Genomic DNA, 20149 nt, shown 5'->3' with positions numbered 1-20149 from the left:
GGAAATGTACATCAATGTGACAAAAATGACAGTGATCTTCATTTAGCAGCCATCGCTGACGCCGTTTTTTTCGATGATATTGTACCTAATACAGATGTTTGACCTATCCCAGCAGTACCCATACCAATCTGATGATGTCCGAGACTATTGAGACCTGTTGTGCCCATAAGAGTCTTGTTAGTACTTGAATAGTGATGTCCCAAGGTGTTGTAACCCGTGTTGTACGTGCCGACATTCACAGGGTAAGAACTACCAGTCCCAGTCAGTGTACCTAATAAAAAAAGTTAAAAAATTAAGTTCTATAAAATAAAAATAGATTTTTTTATCTGATTTTGCATACCCTGCATCGCCGAGCTGAACATAGGAAATGCCATGTTAATTTTTAAAAAGGCAAATAAAAAATCGCTATTTCATTTTAGAAAAATAATTATTTATATATAAGCAATTATCATGTTTCCTGAGCATTCTGTTTTTTAATTCATGTCAACACATGCCTTGGTTAATTTTTAAGAGCGAAATGAACTTGCCACCAACAATTTGCAATTTTTCATCTCATCAACTATTATTATAGAATAAGATCCCAGAGCGATCAGACAACTTATTTTCACAAGGGTGAAACCTTAGGCTCTCAGTAGTGCTCTCATGTGCTTTGAATACCGGCGTGTTTGTGGGGTTCGCCTTGGCAGATACCAGGTGAGAAAGGTAACTAAAAGAAGTAAATGAACTTTGCTTATTTTTTACATCTCTGATTTTTACATATGTTATTAAGACAGCTATTATAAAGTTACTAGCGTGTACCCGCGACTTCGTTCGCGTCGAATTAATCATTTGTAATGGTGATGATAAAGCAAAGCAAAAATTTCCATTAACATAGAAACTGGATAAAATTTTCTCACATTTATGTCAGCATGAGAAAAAACAATATAGCGATATTATTATATAACTTAGTAATATTTGAGGGGTAGTTTCATCTTGTTGGAATTTGACTTTCGAAAAATCCGTTTGCCAAAAATAAGCTTCTTACGTCAAGTAGTTTAAGCAGAATAGTGGTTAATCAATTACCCAACTTTTTGGACACCCTGTATTATTTTTTAAAAAATTTCAAAATATGTAAAAAAACAAAAACAAAATAAATTATGCGTGTCCAAGCGTTTTCCCGAAAGACTAACCGTTTTTTAAATAACAAATATTGTAATATTTGAGGGGCGTTTTCACCCTCTTGGAATTTGAGACTCGAGAAACCCCTCCTTATCGAACCTCTACACCCCACACACGCTTTAAACGTCAAGGAGTTTAAGCAGAATCGTGATTACTCAATGGTCATATTTTATGAAACACCCTGTATAAATTTTTAAAAAATCTTAAAATATGTAAAACAACAAAATAAAATATACGTGTTTAAGAGTTAGTAAGAAATAAATGGTTTTTAAAATTTACAAGAGATTTCCTATGTTCAGGCCGATAATGCATCACACGCAGGGTATCATTTGGATGTTTTGGTGCAACTAACAGGCTATGTACTATTAGATATATTAGGCACGGTACACACTGAGACAGCTATAATACAATACCTGTATTATAGGTATGCTGGCCACCCAGGCTTGTACTGGTCGGATAAATGCTAGGAGTGGTGTGCGACATGGTAATTGGTGATATCGGTGGGCTACACTCTCCCAAAGCATGAGAACTCACACTTGTAGCTAGCCCTTGACCTAGATTAGACAATGTTTCTTTGTAAATACTTCGGTGTTTCATATTAGGCCCGAGACACAAAAACACCAAGTGGGAATTATCTGAGGGAAAGCCTAATAAGGGTACGTCCATAGTGCACCGGCTTCCCGCTTTATCGCGGCAGAGTAGCGATGAGAAGAGAGAACAACTGTGTGCGCCATAGTGGCCATAGCACACCAGTCAGCTAGCTTCACTAACGTCTACGTCCCAACCAATGACTAATGAATACAAGGACATGTAACGCCCATATACGGGCTGCAGCAGAATTTGTGACTTTAGCCGCCATCATTTTGGAGCCTACGGATGAGTCACCACCTCGTCAACAGCAACAATTTTAGCGGTTTTTAATAATTTGTTGTGTGTAGTGAACTTTGTATAAACTTTATTACAATGGTGATGTGTTCAGCTTTCAAGTGTAAAAGCCGCAACGATAAGAAAGAGCCAAGAGTTGAGTTAGTGGTATCATACTTAATTACGAAAAAAACGTATTACGTAAAGTGTTAACAAAAGGTACGAAACTAGTATCGATGTATAGTATATATCAAGTACATATAGTATCAGAAAAATAATTACCAATAACATAAGTAAATAAACAGTCCACTCCACCTTTTTAGCGTTTTCTTATTGAATATGGGGGGCAACGGCCCAGCTACGTCGAAACACCGGTTCCCATTAGAACACCGAAGTTAAGCGACGTAAGGCGATACTAGTGGATGGACGGGTGACCGGTTCGAAACTCTGTATCGTGCTGTTGTCCACAGTGGCGTAGCAAGGCGGGGGCGAGGGGAGCGGTCCGCTCCGGGCGACCCTAACACACGCTACGCCACTGGTTGTCCAAAAAAAGGCAAAAGTGTAAAATCTATTGACACACACTGCTCATTCACGCCGCCGCCGGTTCGAGGCCGGATGAGATCGGATATCTCGTGAGTAAGAGTCGATTTAGACACTTGCCAAGTCAGTAGGCCATTGACCATGATATGGCCGAGGACCGCGGTTCGGATTACGCGTAACAAAGTGGGCCCCGTTCAGATTAGTCCTGGCAGCAAAAATGAGACGTTAACTGAAATCTTTACTTTTTTATTGAATTTGGTAATTATTTTTCTGATACTATATGTACTTGATATGTGCTATACCTCGATACTAGTTTTGTACCTTTTGTTAACATTTTAATACGTTTTTTCGTAATTAATTAGTATGATACCACCGCCTACACCATAGGCGTAGTCAAAACATTTATCAAAAATATAAATATCCCTTCAAGTAGCTAAGTTAAGAAAAATATATGGCCACGGCACTGTTTGAAGCCATGGTAGCAATTTGGTCTCGGGTGTTATATGTCCTTGTATTCTTTAGTCATTGGTCCCAACACTCTACTCGGGCACCCAACAATGTTGCCGTTTGTTGTCCCTTAATTTCATGGTTTTCAATTGTTAGCCTAACTAATAATCTAAGAGATTATCTTTTACTATGCTCTCTGGAACAGCATGCGGCCCGTCTGGCTGCCGGTAAACGTTGCGTTCCCTACTGCGCATTGAATGAAGATCCTATATTTTTATTAGTCCTTTAAATTCTAGTATTGAATATAAATCGAATATGTCTCCATAGCGCAGTGCGTAGAGTTTCCGACCATGAACCGATGATTCAGAGTTCGAATCCGGGTCAGGGCAAAGACTTTTTTTATTTTATTTTTGTTTATATTTTGATAGTAAAGTATTAAATAATTCTGCTGATTCAAAAAAAAATATTTAATACTATACTATCAGAATTTAACGAAAATAAAATAAAAAAGTCTTTGCCCAGACCCGGATTCGAACTCTGAATCATCGGTTCGTGGTCGGAAACTCTACGCACTGCGCTATGGAGACATGTTCGATTTATATTCAATACTAGAATTTAAAGAACTAATAAAAATATAGGATCTTCTTTCAATGCGCAGTAGGGAACACAACGTTTACCGACAACCAGACGGGAGACGGGCCACATGCTGTTCTAGAGAGTATAGTAAAAGATATATCAATGAGCCAGACATATTAAAATACTTGGTTTTCCGAAGTTGCTAGCTCTCGTACTTTAAAGACGTTTATTGTTACGGTTTATTTCAAAGTTTTATTATTATATGGTTTATTTTGTTAGAATGTTCTTAATCGCACAGATTAGGTATTAGGTATACTTATATTAATAGTAATTAGAAAACTAAATAATGCAAAAATAAGTGCTTCAGAAACATGTTAAAAAATGTCATCCTAACCAGATATAGGAAATTGCACCATTACTTAGACATTACTTTAGCAAAACTAAAATATCGCATTTTCCTGCGAATTCTGTATCAAAAATTTTAGTGCAAAGAGTTTAACAAGATATCTAAAAAGGCATGCACAAGTGGCACCAAATTAGACCAAATTATCAAAGTAAGGCAGAGTCAAGGGTAAAAGGTCGATGCACATTATCATACACGTAGCGTTTCCGTTCCAGCAATCGGACTGTGCATTCACATATGCATTTCGAAGCGTTTCAGTTTGCTTTAGTAAAGTCAGAAATAACTAAGTTGTCTCAATCTGGTTGAGAGGGTTGGAGTGATGTTTTTCCATTTTTTTCGTAAATGTCTTGTGCAATTGCCCTTCTACTGGATATAAATTATATATGACAAGCTGCTATTGGGCCAACATTAAAAGCTCTCTAAGTGTATAGATATAGATATACCACCTTTGATAGAATATAATAAAGAACCAAAAAAGAGCCTGCCAACAAAAATACAATACGATCGAAAAAAAAACGGCGTCAGCGAAGACTATGCAATGAAAACATCGTTTTCATTTCATAGTCAAACTAGACGCCGTTTTTTTTTCGATCATACGGTATTATTGAAAAAGAAAACTTTCTAGCACAAAAAAGAAGCTTAGATAAACCCTTTGATAAACCCCAGAAAACTTATTAAAATTGAACCATCTGAACCAAAATAAAAATTATTATAAAAAACATTGTTTATACATTGACTTTTATTATTTATTGAATAATTTAGTATTAACGTATTTTCATACGTAATAATTCATCAGCATTTTTGCATTATTTGAGATTTTAATTTTTAGATGGTTTGTTTAATGGCACTCTGAATAAAATTCAGTGAAAATGTAAATCTAATACTTTATCAAAAGTAATTACTAATATATCTTATATTTTTTTCCATAGCAATTGTTAAAATTGCCTTATATCTATCAAACCAAATCCAATAAAATAGTACTTTAATTTTATTTCTTCTCGCACATTTTTAAATTGCTTCCATTTTTGAAAATTTTTTTATTCCTTCTCATAAGCTATTCACCACCCATATTTATTTGTCAAATTACATAAAAACCAACGCCAACCCAGCACAATATTTTTTCTACTCGTAATAAATTCCTTGAAATAATAATTTCTGAATATTTTATAAAACGTAACTCGTTATGGAAAAAAATATTGTTTTATACACGACGATAAAATTGCATTATCGTATCCCGAAATTAACTCACTCGCGATTTCATCGCTCGTGAATTAATCTTTTCGGTCGACGATAAAATACAATTTTATCGTCTTGTATAAAAAATAACTATTTATAAACAAAATATAATATTTGACTTGATGATTTGACTAACGTTCACTTTGAATAAAAAGTAGTGAAAATTAAAATCAAATACTTGGCAACATTGTTGGGTGCCCGAGTAGAATTGTGGGACCTAGACTCTAGTAGATAAGCCAGCCAACGGAAAGCGGGAAACCGGTGCACTATGGACGTACCCTAAGGTCGTTGATATTCGCCTTCCTTAATATTTTTAAAACAAAGTTTTTCACAAAAAAAACTAAAAAAATATGCAATATCCTACTACTGTGAAAAGCTAGGCTCAAGCTAGGAACAAAACTACGTAAAAGAGACACTAGAGAACTAAGGCTACCGGAACTCACCTAAGGTAGTACTGCGACTATGGTCTAATTCAGCTAAAATTCGATTATCCTGCTCTATCTTAGCCATAATTTTTTCAATTTCAGTACCTTTGTTCTGCGACCAGGGTTGGTGTCCCCCCGCGCCGATGTTCGAACCCAACCCTGATAGACCGGCGGATGACGTCATGCCACGCGTTCTATTGGTCGAGGTTAGTTCTAGCTGGAGCTCCTCGCACCTATCACAGAAATACAGACCATTAAAAAGAAATATGTATACCGGGTGCGTCTAAAAAGTGGCTTTTTATTATTTCAGATAAAAAAACGAGATTTGGTATGATAGTATACGACATAAATTAGGATTGATTGACGTATTCAATTGTTTTTAGTTACTGTCTGTTTTACCGGAAATGACTATAACTTTTGATTTTTAAATGACAATCCGGTATTTTTTTACTTTATTTGATAGAAAATGATACTCTGAATAGTATGACATATCATATGTCAAGTTTTGATATTTTCGCATATATGGTTTATTTGAAATTGTAACAAGGCATTCATAACGACAATTTGACCCGAAATACCAAATATGTGGTACCAAATTATTCGTAAAAAAACGTTTTCCAAATAGGTATGCTAATGAGCCACCCTTGTTTCTTTGAAAAAATTGAGATATGAATAAAAATACGATTTAGGCATCTTTTCGTCAGCCAGGACAAGACACGAAAAACATTAGACGATCAAGTCTATTTTGCCAAAGCTCCTTGATTAAAAATTAGCCATGGCACTCTAGACTGAAACTGTGAAATTTAAAATACGATTTTTTTTAAGCAAAAATATCAAAAGTTGACATATGATATGTCATTCTATTCAGAATGTCATTTTCTATCGAATAAGGTCAAAATATATCGACGGTGCCATTTAAAAATCAAAAGCTGTAGTCATTTCCGGTGAAACAGGAAGTGACCAAAAACAATTATTAAATACCGTCAGTCAATCCTAATTTATGTCTATACTCCAATAATCCCGTTTTTTCATCTTAAAAAATAAAAAAAAAATAAAAATATTATAGTCACTTTTGAGACGCACCCGGTATTTACTACAGATATACAGTGAATATAGAAATATACAGGGTGAGTCTTAAATAAGTGCAAATATTCAGAAATACATCTATGAGGTTTTTTTCGCGAATTTTTTTTTAATTCAAAATTTTTGAAATTTTTTTTAGTTTTTAGTTAAAAAAAACATAAATTGTTGATCATAATATGGCAACATATGTAGTAAATTAAATTTAGAAGTAAAAAACCCAGAAAAGGTCCAGTAGATCTCAAAATTTAAGCAAAAAATATTTTTTTATTAAATTTTCAAAATAAAATAATTCGGTTATTTTGGACTTATTTGAAAAACGGTAAAGAAAAAATATGTTTCTTTTATCGAGAACTAACCAAATCTAACCTAAACTAGCCCTGAAAATATTTGAACTTATTTCAGACTTACCCTGTATAATCTATTTATTAAAATACTTGATTCTTAAGTGCACTGTTTAGATTTACTTAGTAATCAACTAGTAGATAGATTATTCTTTTACAATTATGGTGTCGTGCTGACACCAAGTCATTATAATATAATTATTACAGAAATAAATATACTAATATTGATACGGTTCTAGCTATAAAAACAGCGAACACTCCCCACTAACTGGACCAGAACCGTTCTGCTTCTTAAGTGGAAACCAACCTAAAGCAAAACTAAAGAACCTGGAAGACTCCATTCCAGGTTACGAGAATGAGAACCATCTAACGGTCTAAGACACTCAAGCCTTACGACCGAGAAAAATGAAAGAATTTCCTTGATTTAAGTAAGAACAATCTTCGGATTGCCACGAGGTTGATAACGAGACACTGTCTCCTCTATGAACAACTCATTAAATTGAAGTTCAGAAACAACAACGAATACAGATTCTGTAGGAAAAATGGAGAAACACCAGAACACCTTATCACTGAGTGCGCCGAGACGACATTACCGATGGAGAACTCACCTCTATAAAACTGTCTCAGATAGTGGCTTTTTTCAAAACCTTGAAACTGTAAGATGAGTTATAATTTAAGAAAGGGGCTACAATAGATCCATAAAGTCGCGGTGATTAACTTCCCCCCTCCCATACAATCTCCACTCTACAGTGGATAAGGATAGGAGAAACCTATATCCAGAGGTAGATAAACGTGGATTAAGGAAAAAGAACGACGTACCTGACATTTTCTAAGGCTATCTTCTTCTCCAGCTCCCTGACGCGAGACTGTCGAGCCTCCAGGGTATCAGGACCGCAACCAGCCAGAACAGACAGAGCTTCTTGGTGTTGTCGTTCAAGGTCCGCTCTCCTCGACTCGGCTGCCCTCAGTTGCATTTCAAGGTCCATGGCCTGAAACAATAATAAATATGAAGTCTACTACTTTTTGAAACATAGCCAACAATAAATTAGGGCACGAGGATCACAAAGCTAACAAAAAGGCAGATAAGATGGCCATATCAATGCCATTCATAGGCCATTCAATAGGCCCATAACTCTTCTGCGGCTCTGCAAAAGCAGTGACAAGAATGGCCACAAAACAGTGGATGGCCAACAGTTCCATAGAATGGAGGGGAAATACACAAGGGCAGAGATAGACAAAATAGTTGTTTGTGTACCAAGGCCGTAAAGTTGATACGGCCGAGTTGATTGAGGACAAAAAAGATCATACGGCCGAGGTGCACACAAAATTTTTTAAGGAGTGTCTTTTGAAGTATGTAACAATTTTTTTACAATTTTGTTTCTAAATAAAGACGAAACTGGAATATTAAATTCAAATTTTTATTAACCAAATGAAAAGTGTATTATTAAGAAACAAAGATGTGTACAGAATTACTTACAGTATCATAGACAGAAGTTGGATTATAAAGAAGTTAATAAATTAAGGCATTATTTGCTATTAATTGTTATGTTAAATGTACATTTATTACATTATGAAAAAGTAATACCACTTTTAGACATAACATTGATTTTCAGTAACAATGGTTCTTGTTGGAAAGCTGCTGACTGAAATTGCATTTAATTCAATTTCTTTGGAATTATTTTGATCAGAAAAACGTATACCTGAAGTACCTTCTCCTCCTGCAAGAATTCTATTTGAAATTTCCTTCTTTCTTTTTGAAATGGAATCTTCAATGTAGCCTTCTGCTACAGAGTTTTTATTTTAAATTTCATTTCACTGATAGAAACCAGGGGGGTGACAGTAAACCGGAAAATTGGAAACAGTTCTGGCGCGGTCCTACCCAGGCAGAAAGCATGGCCTTCTAGACTGTCCTAGACAAAAATCTGAATATTTCTATATGATTTCTGTCAACTTCTGTTACGGAACATTTTTATGCACGTCGGCCTCCTCTTCTTTTGTCTGTGTGTCAGCGATGTGTCAACTCCCGAGGCCTCTCGCAAGGTCGAGCGCCATTTTAATTTTTGCCGTTTAGATTTGATTGGAAGTTTGTTTATGAGATTTCGGCTGAAATTTATAAGTACAAAGATCTTTTTTGATATAAAGTTCCTTGTTAACACTTTAATAAAGTATATATGATATTAATTACATAAAGAAAATGATAAATCGACGTTTCTGCGTGTAGTAGGTATGGGCCATATTATATGTAAAAATAGGTAATATATTAACTGTTTTTATATCTCTTTAGCTTTAGATCCAAGGATCTTGGATATTCTTTACCAAGGATTTTTCCGTATCTCTACTTTAAAGACTGATCGGAGATTTTGAGCAATTGAAAGCAAGTTACACAAGGTAAATTATGATTATTGAAATATTATTAGGCTACATTAATTATCTACAAGATGAACATAAATGCGTAATTACATAGCACATAGGTACCTATTATGTATTTTCATAGCAATAATGCTATGTATGTAGATTATTTTTTTTGTAGATTATTTTTAAAATACAAATGAGGTATTAGATGTATATGTATCATATTTTTTATTCATTTTATTTTCATTCAAGTCCTGTTTGATTTAATTCACAAAAGTCTTATGTACCTATATTTATATTTTTTTACATATTTTTTTTGGTTCCAGGTTTTGCGTGGGTTTCTGTTGTCTTTTTCCTGCTTCCAGTTAGTTAGTTTTACGCCCGTGAAGCTGTGAAAACATTTATTTATCTTCAAGTTTCTTTAAGTCAATGCACTGTTACTTTACTAATTCACTTTAACGCAGCATCTCTGATGTTATTTAAATATTTTGATATTGATACAGTAGTTTATGTGTTTATAGCTCTTTAATTGTGTTGATTTGCATATTTACATTGTTCTAAATTCCAAATAAATATTTTTCAGTAATTTTGTTGTATTATTTACTACTAGAAAGAGTAAAAAGTATATTAACCCAGATTTAAACCTCCTGAACAGCCCGCCATTAAAAACCGGAAACGGAAATAAATTTCATAAAACTGAAATTGTCATGTCTATGTCATTGTCTGTCATGTCATAGTCATGTCAAATGTCCCAGCCGCCATATCTGAAAATTAGTTACCCAGGCAGCCACGCTGACAAAAGAAGAGGACGCCGACGTGCATAAAAATGTTCCGTAACAGAAGTTGACAGAAATCATATAGAAATATTCAGATTTTTGTCTAGGACAGTCTAGAAGGCCATGCTTTCTGCCTGGGTAGGACCGCGCCAGAACTGTTTCCAATTTTCCGGTTTACTGTCACCCCCCTGGTTAAAACTGTTAAAATTGACACATGTCGTGTGTAAAATGACACATGTCGTGCGCTAATTCCATAGCACACGACAGTTTGCAAAGCGCCAATTTCACATCGAGTTTTCCGTATGTCAACCTGCATTTTCTAGGCTAGTCGTAGAAAAAATACATTTTATGTCGGTGCTACAGCCTTGGCAAATGTGTAGGTTTTTGTACCTGGTAATGATAGGCCATTGAAAAAAAGCTATATGGAGGGTTCAGTCTCCAAGTTGCTAGACTTTGTAAAAAGGATAGGACTAGAAAATATAACGTTAGGATCAGAAGAGGATCACAATAAATCTGAAAAGGTCACCGCGGAACAAGTAAATAACCACCTCGAAGAATCTAATCTTAATAAATTCATTAAATCGTGTGATGCAGAGACCTGGAAAATTACATCGCCATTATTTAACAAACTCAAACCGCTGTCTGCGAAAAATTGTATAAATATTCTGGCCAAACACTATCAGAAATGAGGATTTATGGAGTTTAACCAACCAGGCAGGCGTATAATAAGATCAAACTGTAAGAGTGAAGGACATAATGAATGAATACATAAACACAAAATTAACTAATAGTACGAGAGCTAGCAACGTCGGAAAAACAAGTATTTGAAGACGTCTGGCTCTTTGATATATCTTTTACTATGCTCTCTAGAACAGCATGCGGTCCGTCTGACTGCCGGTAAACGTTGCGTTCCCTACTGCGCATTGAAAGAAGATCCTATATTTTTATTAGTCCTTTAAATTCTAGTATTGAATATAAATCAAACATGTCTCCACAGCGCAGTGCGTAGAGTTTCCGACAACGAATCGAGGATTCAGTGTTCGAATCCGGGTCAGGACCAAGACTTTTTTATTTTATTTTTAAGTTAAACTCCAATGATGTTTATATTCTGATAGTAAAGTATTAAATAATTCTGGTGATTAAAAAAAACAAATATTTAATACTTTACTATCAGAATATAAACAAAAATAAAATTAAAAAGTCTTTGCCCTGACCCGGATTCGAACTCTGAATCATCGGTTCGTAGTCGAAAACTCTACGCACTGTGCTATGGAGACATGTTCGATTTATATTCAAAACTAGAATTTATAGGACTAAATTAAAAAATATATAGGATCTTCTTCCGATGCGCAGTAGTGAACGTAACGGGTATCGGCAGCCAGACGGGCCGCATGCTGTTCCAGAGAACATAGTAAAAGCTATATCAAAGAGCCAGACATCTTAAAATACTTTCTCGAAAACTTTGCTAGCTCTTAGATTATAAAATCTAACAATCTGAACAGGAAAAACTGGCAGGTAAAACAATATGTGTGGACGGGACTTTAAAAAATAATCTTATTTCTTTTCTTTCATAATTTATTAATTTGTGATTCACCTTTTATAAAAAAAATATATTTTTTTAAATAAATTATAATATAAACACAATTACTAAAATAATGTTATAAAAGACAGAACTGTTTTTCTTTAAACTTTCTGCCTCAAACTTTCTGTATTTAATAAATTCCTGGCACATAAAGGCGCGATTTTTCACGCTAAACAACCACATGCTCTTTTGGCTGGTTGTTTCTCATGCCAAATTGAAAAATCGATGCCTAACTATGTTTCGCGTGCACTTATTTCTTGTTAATCGTCTAATCGTATCTTTGCCCTCGCTGTTATGGCTGGATAAAACGATTTTGAGACAAATAACGTTTTAATTTACCGTTTTCTACTTCTAATTACCTACCTACTGATTAAGGAGAGAAGACAGAAGTTAGAAAATGAAAGCATCACTGTTTAACAGTTACTTCCCTAGGTGTACTTAAGTTTTTAAAAACAAATAAGTGAAGTATTTCTATTTCCTAAATTTTGTGTTGCAATAATAAAAATTGTACTACCTTATACAGAGCGTCTAAAAATTTATTTTAAATAATTACTAGTTTTAAACGCAATAACAATATAATTAAACTTACGTGCATAGAAATCGACCCACTGTGAACTTTTGGTTTTAACTGTGTCTTTTAGAATCTATTTATCAGAGCAAGTAAAAAATATGAGCTGTTTCAAAGACAATTTAACATGCTTTAATATGAGCATAAATTTATCCAGGGTACTGATCGTTTATATGCGTACCAATGGGTAAACAAAAAAAAGGTATTTGGGTTGTGGTGACAATAAGAATAATAAATTTGTCAAATATTGCAATTACTACCTTTGTAATCGAAATTTTCACATTGTTCTTTTATTCTTTGATTAGTTGTGTTTCATTGTTTGATTAGTGTTTCAATTTAATGCATACATCACCGGAAAAAGCCGCCCAAGTAATCGCTTTAATCGAAAATGGATTTAAACAGAGAGCTGTAGCTCGGCAACTACATATGACACGCGGAGCGGTTCGAAGAGTGTGTGAACGGTATGAGGAGACTCGATCCTTTCGTAGTCGACCTGGAACTGGTAGAAAGAGATATACAACGGATCGTGATGACCGCTTTATTGTGTCAACAATGTTAAGAAATCGGCATGTTAATGCTATTCAGGTGCAACAACAGCTCCGTGAAACACGAGGAGTGACTATTAGTCAGTGGACAGTAAGACGTGATTGAAGGAAAGTAATATGACCCCCAAAACACCCGCAGTTATTCCAAAACTTACCCCAGCTCATCGTCAAGCACGCCTGTGTTTTGCACTGGAACATCTGAATTGGACACTAGAACAATGGGAATCTCTTTTATTCTTAGATGAGACCAGGATATGCCTTTATGGTAGCGACCAAAGAAGAAAAGTGTACCGGAGGCCAGGTGAGCGATTGTCAGAATGCTGCAATGAGGAGCTTATGGAGGTGGTTCCTGCATGATCTGGGATGCAATTTCTATGACTGCGCGAACCGACCCAGTTTTCATGCGTTGGGGCGACCGTCGGCACGGGAGAGGAGGTTTAACTGGTGCTAGGTATATTGAAGAGATTTTAGCAGTTCATGTGGTACCTTAGGTCGACTACATTGGAAACGAATTCACTTTTATGCATGACAATGCGAGGGCACACACATCAAGAATCGTACACGATTACATTTCAGAAGTCGCGGATTTCGGGATATGGAATGGCCAGCATGCAGGCCAGACGTAAACCCGATAGAACATTTATGGGATGAGCTAAAACGAAGAATTCGTACTAGACGAAGAGCCCCAACTTCTATCCCAGAGCTCATTGTTGCAGTAGAGGAAGAGTGGCTTAACATCCCACAAGAAACAATATCAAATTTGATCGAATCTATGCCAAATCGTATTAGAGATGTTGTTAGAGCAAGAGGGGTCATACCCATTATTGAAAATTTAGTTTAGTTAATTGTCCATAAATAAATAAATAAATAATAATATACCTCTTAGTAATAAAAAACGATAATTTGTTTCATGCATTAATTAAATAATTTTAATCCAAAGAAACGAAAATACAAATTAATATCTCTAAACTCTTTTCAAAGAATATGAAATTGTCTTTCAAACAGCATGTATTTTTTCTTAATCTGACAAATAGATTCTAAAAAATATATAGTTAACTTCAAAAGTTTGCCTTGGGCCGATTTCTATGCACGCAAGTGTATAACAAAATAATTTTTAACAATAACTTGTTTAAATGGAACATCCTATATATTTCATGAGAATCAGATGCACAATTTAATTGTCTATCAAATTATATTATACCATTTCTTACCTATCTCATCAAGTTTTCGCAGAAAATGCATTTTCTTATAATTTAGACCTCATTTATCAATATACCCATGGAATATTGACATTTTATTATTTTTAAAGATGTAACAAATTTTTGAAGGTACAGATATTAATATTGTCGATATAGTTCGTTTACTTCATTAAAAAAAATTAAAAAAACTGTTTAATTAATATGATTCCAATATTCAAACTACATTAATTGACTGTTTGCGTTGATTAATAACAATTGCTCCAAATACTAAAATACTGAATTTGTATGTGTATTAGAAAAAAAGTGGTAAAAAGTAACACCTTAAACATTTTATTTCATTTTTTGACAAATGCTTATTTAACAACAGAGACGTTCATTTTCATAACTTATTATTATATTGATTTTTGATTCAAATCCACATTTATTTAGAATAATTTATTAACTAATTAAAAACACAATTAAGTATGTAATTAATTATTATTTGGGCGGAAGTAATGGTGGTATATTTAATTAATGGCATACTCTATTATAAAGGGGTTTAAATAGTTTTCTTTTTGTAAACAATTGGGCTAGTAATATGATCGTTTTTAGCTTGTTGCTTTAAAAATAATCTAAAATGTCAATATTCCATGGGTATATTGATAAATGAGGTTTAAATTATAAGAAAATGCATTTTCGACGAAAACCTGAAGGGATACATAAAAAATTATATAATACAATTTGATAGACAATTAAATTGTGCGTCTGACTGTCCTAAAATATATAGGGTGTTCCATTTAAATTAAACAAGTTATGGCCGTTTAAAGCCAGAAATTATTTAAAATAAATTTTTGGACACTCTGTATGAGGTAGTATTATTTTTATTATTGCAACACAATAACTGATTAATAAATAAACTTTAGTAAATATTTAGTGTTAAAAACTTTGATACCCTTGGAGAAATGAAGCCTTAAAATTTTTACTACAATTTCACAAAATTGAAAATATTTTAAAAACTGTATTAAGTGTGACAAACCTTAATCAAATTTAACTTTATTTTAATCGTAGAACCTAAAAATGTAATAATATACAGGGTATTCCATTTAAAAAAAATACAACTTTAATATTTTTTTATTTATTTGGGACACTCTGTATCTTGTAAAAATATTTTTAAATTGTAGCTCTAATAGTCCTTCAACGAACCCAAAACTTACAATTTGTAAAAATCTAATCGTTTAGCTACAATACTCCGTGTCGTATGTGGTGAACAACCCTGTATACAGTCTACTCTTTTATTGAAAGCTTCTTATCTTTTATCTTACCCTTAGTAAACCGAAAGACAGATGCATGCTTGATCCGATACTTGACCGTAACTTATAACTTATTAACCGCTTTATTACACGCTTGTAATACACACAGCTGTCACGATTTTCGCCAGATATCTTACAGGTTTTTTTGCGTCCGATCCGACAATACCGCCATCAACTTAACCCCAGCAAAAATCGATGTCTATCGGGAGATAAAAATATATCGGCTACCCTATCGTTAACATATCAATAAAACACTGATAGCGCCTTGTTAGAGCGCTGTTTTTCTCGATTGATTGCTCGTTTGACGCGTTCTTATACAGTATGTCCCCGGATTGTCTTTACAAGAGGAAAAAAAAATATGATTTACTTTTTGAGGAAAATGGGTTCTTCATAAAAGTGTTTGCTTGTTTTAAAATAGTGAATTTCGTTTATGCTTTTCAAAATTACCATACTATGTTAGAGAAAAATAAAAAAATAGTTGAATTTAAATCAATAGGCGTTTCGTTTTTTTTTTTCTTTGATAGATGCTCAGATAAAAGACTTATGATAGATGGTTATTATTATTTTGATTAAGAAATGAATAATGTTCGGAAATGTTAAAGAAGCACTGGAAATAAATAAAGTATACCGGGTGCGTCTCAAAAGTGGCTCACCCCTATAATCCTGAGTCTCAACATTTCTAAAACTAAAGCTTTGTCGTATAAAAACTCGTTGCAGCCTTTTGTACTTAACAACACCACCATTGACGTCGTCAAATCTGTAAAGTTTTTGGGGCTTGTTGTGGACAATTCTCTGAAATGGGACATACATATCGAAGCTTTGTCGAAAAAATTGAGCTCTGCCTGTTTTGCATTAAGGTCTGTTTCTAAGGAGCTTAACTTGTCAGTGGCTAGAACTGTTTATTACGCACTTTTTGAGTCGCACCTCAGGTATGCCCTTCCATTCTGGGCTACGTGTTGTGCAACTCAATTTGACCGCATTTTCAGGCTCCAGAAGAGAGCTGTTCGATATTCACTGGGACTAAACAGCAGAACTCATTGCCGGGATTTTTTTAAAAAATTAAAAATATTGACTCTTCCTTCCTTATTTATATTTGAATCCGTTTGCCTAATACGTAAACATGTATCAGCTTCTCAAGAAAGGCCATCTCACACTTATCCACTCAAGAACGCGGAGCAAGATCTTTATCTACCTACCCCACGCTCAGAGTTAGTTAAAAGTTCAATATTATACAACTCGAAAAAAATGCACAATCACTTGCCATTTGAAATCAAATCCATAACATCATTTTTTTCATTTCGCAAAGCATTGAACTCTTATTTACTAGGGTACTATTTACAAGGCTTTCTACGCCGTAAATGAATTATATTTTGAAAATCAAATTTGATCTTGTAAACACTAGTCTAATGTTTGCTATTGCTATATTTACTAATGACATCGAAATGAATTTATTTAGAGGTCATTGATATTTTACTATAAACTAGCTAAATATGTTTGAATATTATTTTTATTTTTTTGTTCTTTGACATTATAAACATTTATAAATGTTTATTTTAACAATAAGACTGACAATATTATTTGTATAATGTTTTGTATTATCTTTTGTTTGTTTGTTTGTGTACCTTGTTTTTTTACTTTGTTTGTTAGTTTACCTTTGTCTACAAATTGAAAAATTTTTTGACAATAAAGGCATTTATTTATTTATTTAACTTTTTATTCGTTCAGATGAAAAAACGAGATTTGGTATGTTAGTATATGACATAAATAAGGATTGATTGACGTATTCAATTGTTTTCGGTCACTTCCTGTTTTACCGGAATTTTTTACCAGAAATGAATACAACTTTTGATTTTTAAATGGCACCTTTGATCGTCTAATGTTTTTAATGTCTTGTCCTGGCCGGTTAAAAGATGCCCAAATAGTATTTTTAATCATATCTCAATTTCTTTCAAATGGAACGAGGGTGGCTCATTAGCATATTTGGAAAAAGCATTTTTTACGAATAATTTGATACCACACATTTGGTATTTCGAGTCAAATTGTCGTTATGAACCGCATTTTACAATTTCAAATAAATCATATGCGAAAATGATGCGAAAATATCAAAAGTTGACATATGATATGTCATTTTGTTCAGAGTGACATTTTCTATCGAATAAAGTAAAAAAATACCGAGGGTGCCATTTAAAAATCAAATATTGTAGTCATTTTCGGTGAAACCGGAAGTGACCGAAAAGAATTGAATATGTCAAACAGTCCTAATTTATGTCATATACCAACAAACCAAATATCGTTGTTTTATATGCAAAAATAAAAAAGTTATAAGGGTGTGCCACTTTTGAGACGCACCATGTATGTATATGTATGTAATATCTTTAATTATTTCAAAAACCAAAGCTTGAAAAACATATTTAACCCTTATATTAAATGCTTTACTTTATGTCCAAGCATCCAAAAATGGATACTATAAAACTGATATAAAATAAAATACCGGGTGTTCCATAAGAAAAAATATAACTTTGGTTGGATCTTATTTCTGACATACCCTGTACATTTCAAAATACTTTTAAATATGCAGTTTGTCTTCCCTCATATACCCATAAAATATGTTATTCTACATCCGTTTGTATATAATTAACCGAGGCGAATGAGGTGCGCCACCCTATATATTCTGAATTTACATAAAATTTTATACAAATACTGAAATTTTCATAATTTTACGACTTTGTTTACTATTCTTTAAAGATCTCTGAAAATGTGTAAAAAACGTCGGTTTTTTTGGTTTAGACCCAATATTTTACTTGATTTTTACTTTTTTTTTAATTTGTCAATCTTAACTGATTGACATATAAAATATTACGTGTAAACGGTGCTAAATGGCTAACTATAAAAACTCTTTTTCATTAGGCACCTTCAATATGAATGAGTTAAACATATAAGCAATAAAATTAAGCAAATAAAATATAATAAAAATAAGTTTCTTTATATTTTGTTCAAATTCATTTAATACTACTATGAAAAACGCCGTCAAATTCTAAAAATGTGTCCCTATCCTATATGGAAAATCGATCACTCTAAATGACAGTTACAAAAATAAACTTTTCTCTGAAAAAAAAATTAAATTGAAAAAAAAACTATTTTTTGCCTGAAAGAATTTCGCTATTAAATCAGATTCATTACAGCATACAAATGAAACAGTCTGGAAAAATTTCACGCATCATTTCTTTAAGAAAAAATGTCTGTTTAAGAAAAAATATAAGATATTCTAAAAGAAATTATAAAAATGACCGGACATATTAACTATGCATCTTACTGAAAGCTATATATTAATAATGAAACGGTAAAAATATATTTAATAATGAGTTATGGTGCATTATTTCACTTTCCGTGCATCTTAACCCTTTATATTAACTGTATTTTATCCTTTAATACGTAGGGGAACCCCAGAAATACGATATTTTACAACTAAAACAACGTAGATTAAGATTATTGTGAAAAAACTTACCCCGAAAAACTGTAATCCCGGAAAATTTAAACTGAATTTTTGTCGTAGGGACGGAGCAAGGATTTTCACAATGGCGGCATTACTGAAAATATATATAGGTCATACTTGTGGTCGATTTTCCTCCGCGCGCAAGGGAGGATTGATTTTGTTTTTCACCCCCGGTCGGTAGGAGTGACGTCATGAGGTGTACAGAGCGCCTCTGCTTCTACAACTGTCATTTTTAGTCGACGTATACTATATCGTCCATATTATAGTTATTAGAAGAACAAGTATTTTAAACGTGATTTATTTCATATTGAATTAATACAGGGTGTTTCGAAAAACCTGTGCCATCATTCGTCGGGAAAAAGAATTATACGGTGAAGCTGTATAATAAAATGTGTCTCGTATATTTCAAGATTATGCATAAAGGATATACCGTATGATCGAAAAAAAAAACGGCGTCCGGTTGGCTTGGAAATGACGATCGATAACATTTCCTATATAATTTACATGTAAAATGACAGCGATCTGTATTTCATAGTCATCGCTGACGCCGTTTTTATTTGATCAAACGATACTATAATATACGGTCACTTTATTTCTGTGGTCTATATTTTAATGCATATACGACAGAGATTAATATACAGGGTGTTTTAAAAAACATGTGCCATCTCTTGTGGGGGAGATTCCTCTCATAAAAATAAGATTTATTTCTCATATTAACATAGGTCCGATTCTGCTTTATTTCGTAGCTACAGGAGGTTAAAGTTTTCATCTTTTTTCGATTTACTATATAAACATAAACATATACACATATACATATACCTATAAACATAAACACTTAATTTTAATGTTACGGGTTTTATTAAATCTTTTAAAAAATAGGTCTATTGTAATTATCTTAAATACTTTTTATTGAGGAATATGTTGTACAAGGTGTCCCATTTTCGTGTGTTTTACGGGGTATCTCAGTGATGTGAAAATCGCATCTTTGTATCTCTACCCATAAGCGAGATACGAAAATAATGTATATCAGTGTTATAAATTTTAATAAAATTTAGTAATAAAATACATTAAGTAAATAATAAAATTTATTAATTTTATTTGTATTTTAATTTTATTAATTGTCATATTTTTATTAATAAAAATGTATTTATCTCATCGAAGAAATCAAAATGAACAAAATAATATTTTGAAAATATCAAGATACACCTTTTAATGGGAACTAAAACCAAACACACTTTTCCTAATAACGAAAAAAGTCAGTGGCGCTCATAT

The 20149-nt window shown here is 33.2% G+C and overlaps 1 protein-coding gene and 1 long non-coding RNA gene across 2 annotated transcripts in view; one reads left to right on the top strand and one right to left on the bottom strand.

Annotated features, from left to right (window-relative positions):
- Positions 1-15502, bottom strand: part of LOC115882268 (RIMS-binding protein 2) — a 76538-nt gene extending 61036 nt beyond the window's left edge. The window contains exons 1-5 of the mRNA XM_030900256.1: positions 15397-15502; positions 7893-8062; positions 5668-5882; positions 1572-1712; positions 86-271 (exon numbers count right to left, since the gene is read on the bottom strand). Coding sequence (XP_030756116.1) covers positions 86-271; positions 1572-1712; positions 5668-5882; positions 7893-8062; positions 15397-15423 — 739 coding nt within the window. The 5' untranslated portion in view covers positions 15424-15502. The remainder of the gene's footprint in view (positions 1-85; positions 272-1571; positions 1713-5667; positions 5883-7892; positions 8063-15396) is intronic.
- Positions 9238-9805, top strand: LOC115882406. Its single transcript, XR_004050193.1, has 3 exons — positions 9238-9297; positions 9358-9461; positions 9752-9805. It is a non-coding gene; the product is annotated as an uncharacterized LOC115882406 (long non-coding RNA).
- Positions 15503-20149: the final 4647 nt, after the last annotated feature.

Source organism: Sitophilus oryzae, unplaced genomic scaffold (genome assembly GCF_002938485.1).
Source record: "Sitophilus oryzae breed Bouriz unplaced genomic scaffold, Soryzae_2.0 scaffold_1000_pilon_pilon, whole genome shotgun sequence".
Lineage (NCBI taxonomy): Eukaryota > Metazoa > Arthropoda > Insecta > Coleoptera > Curculionidae > Sitophilus > Sitophilus oryzae.
The sequence above is the reverse complement of the archived record's forward strand: the minus strand, read 5'-3'. Positions and strand labels throughout refer to the sequence as shown.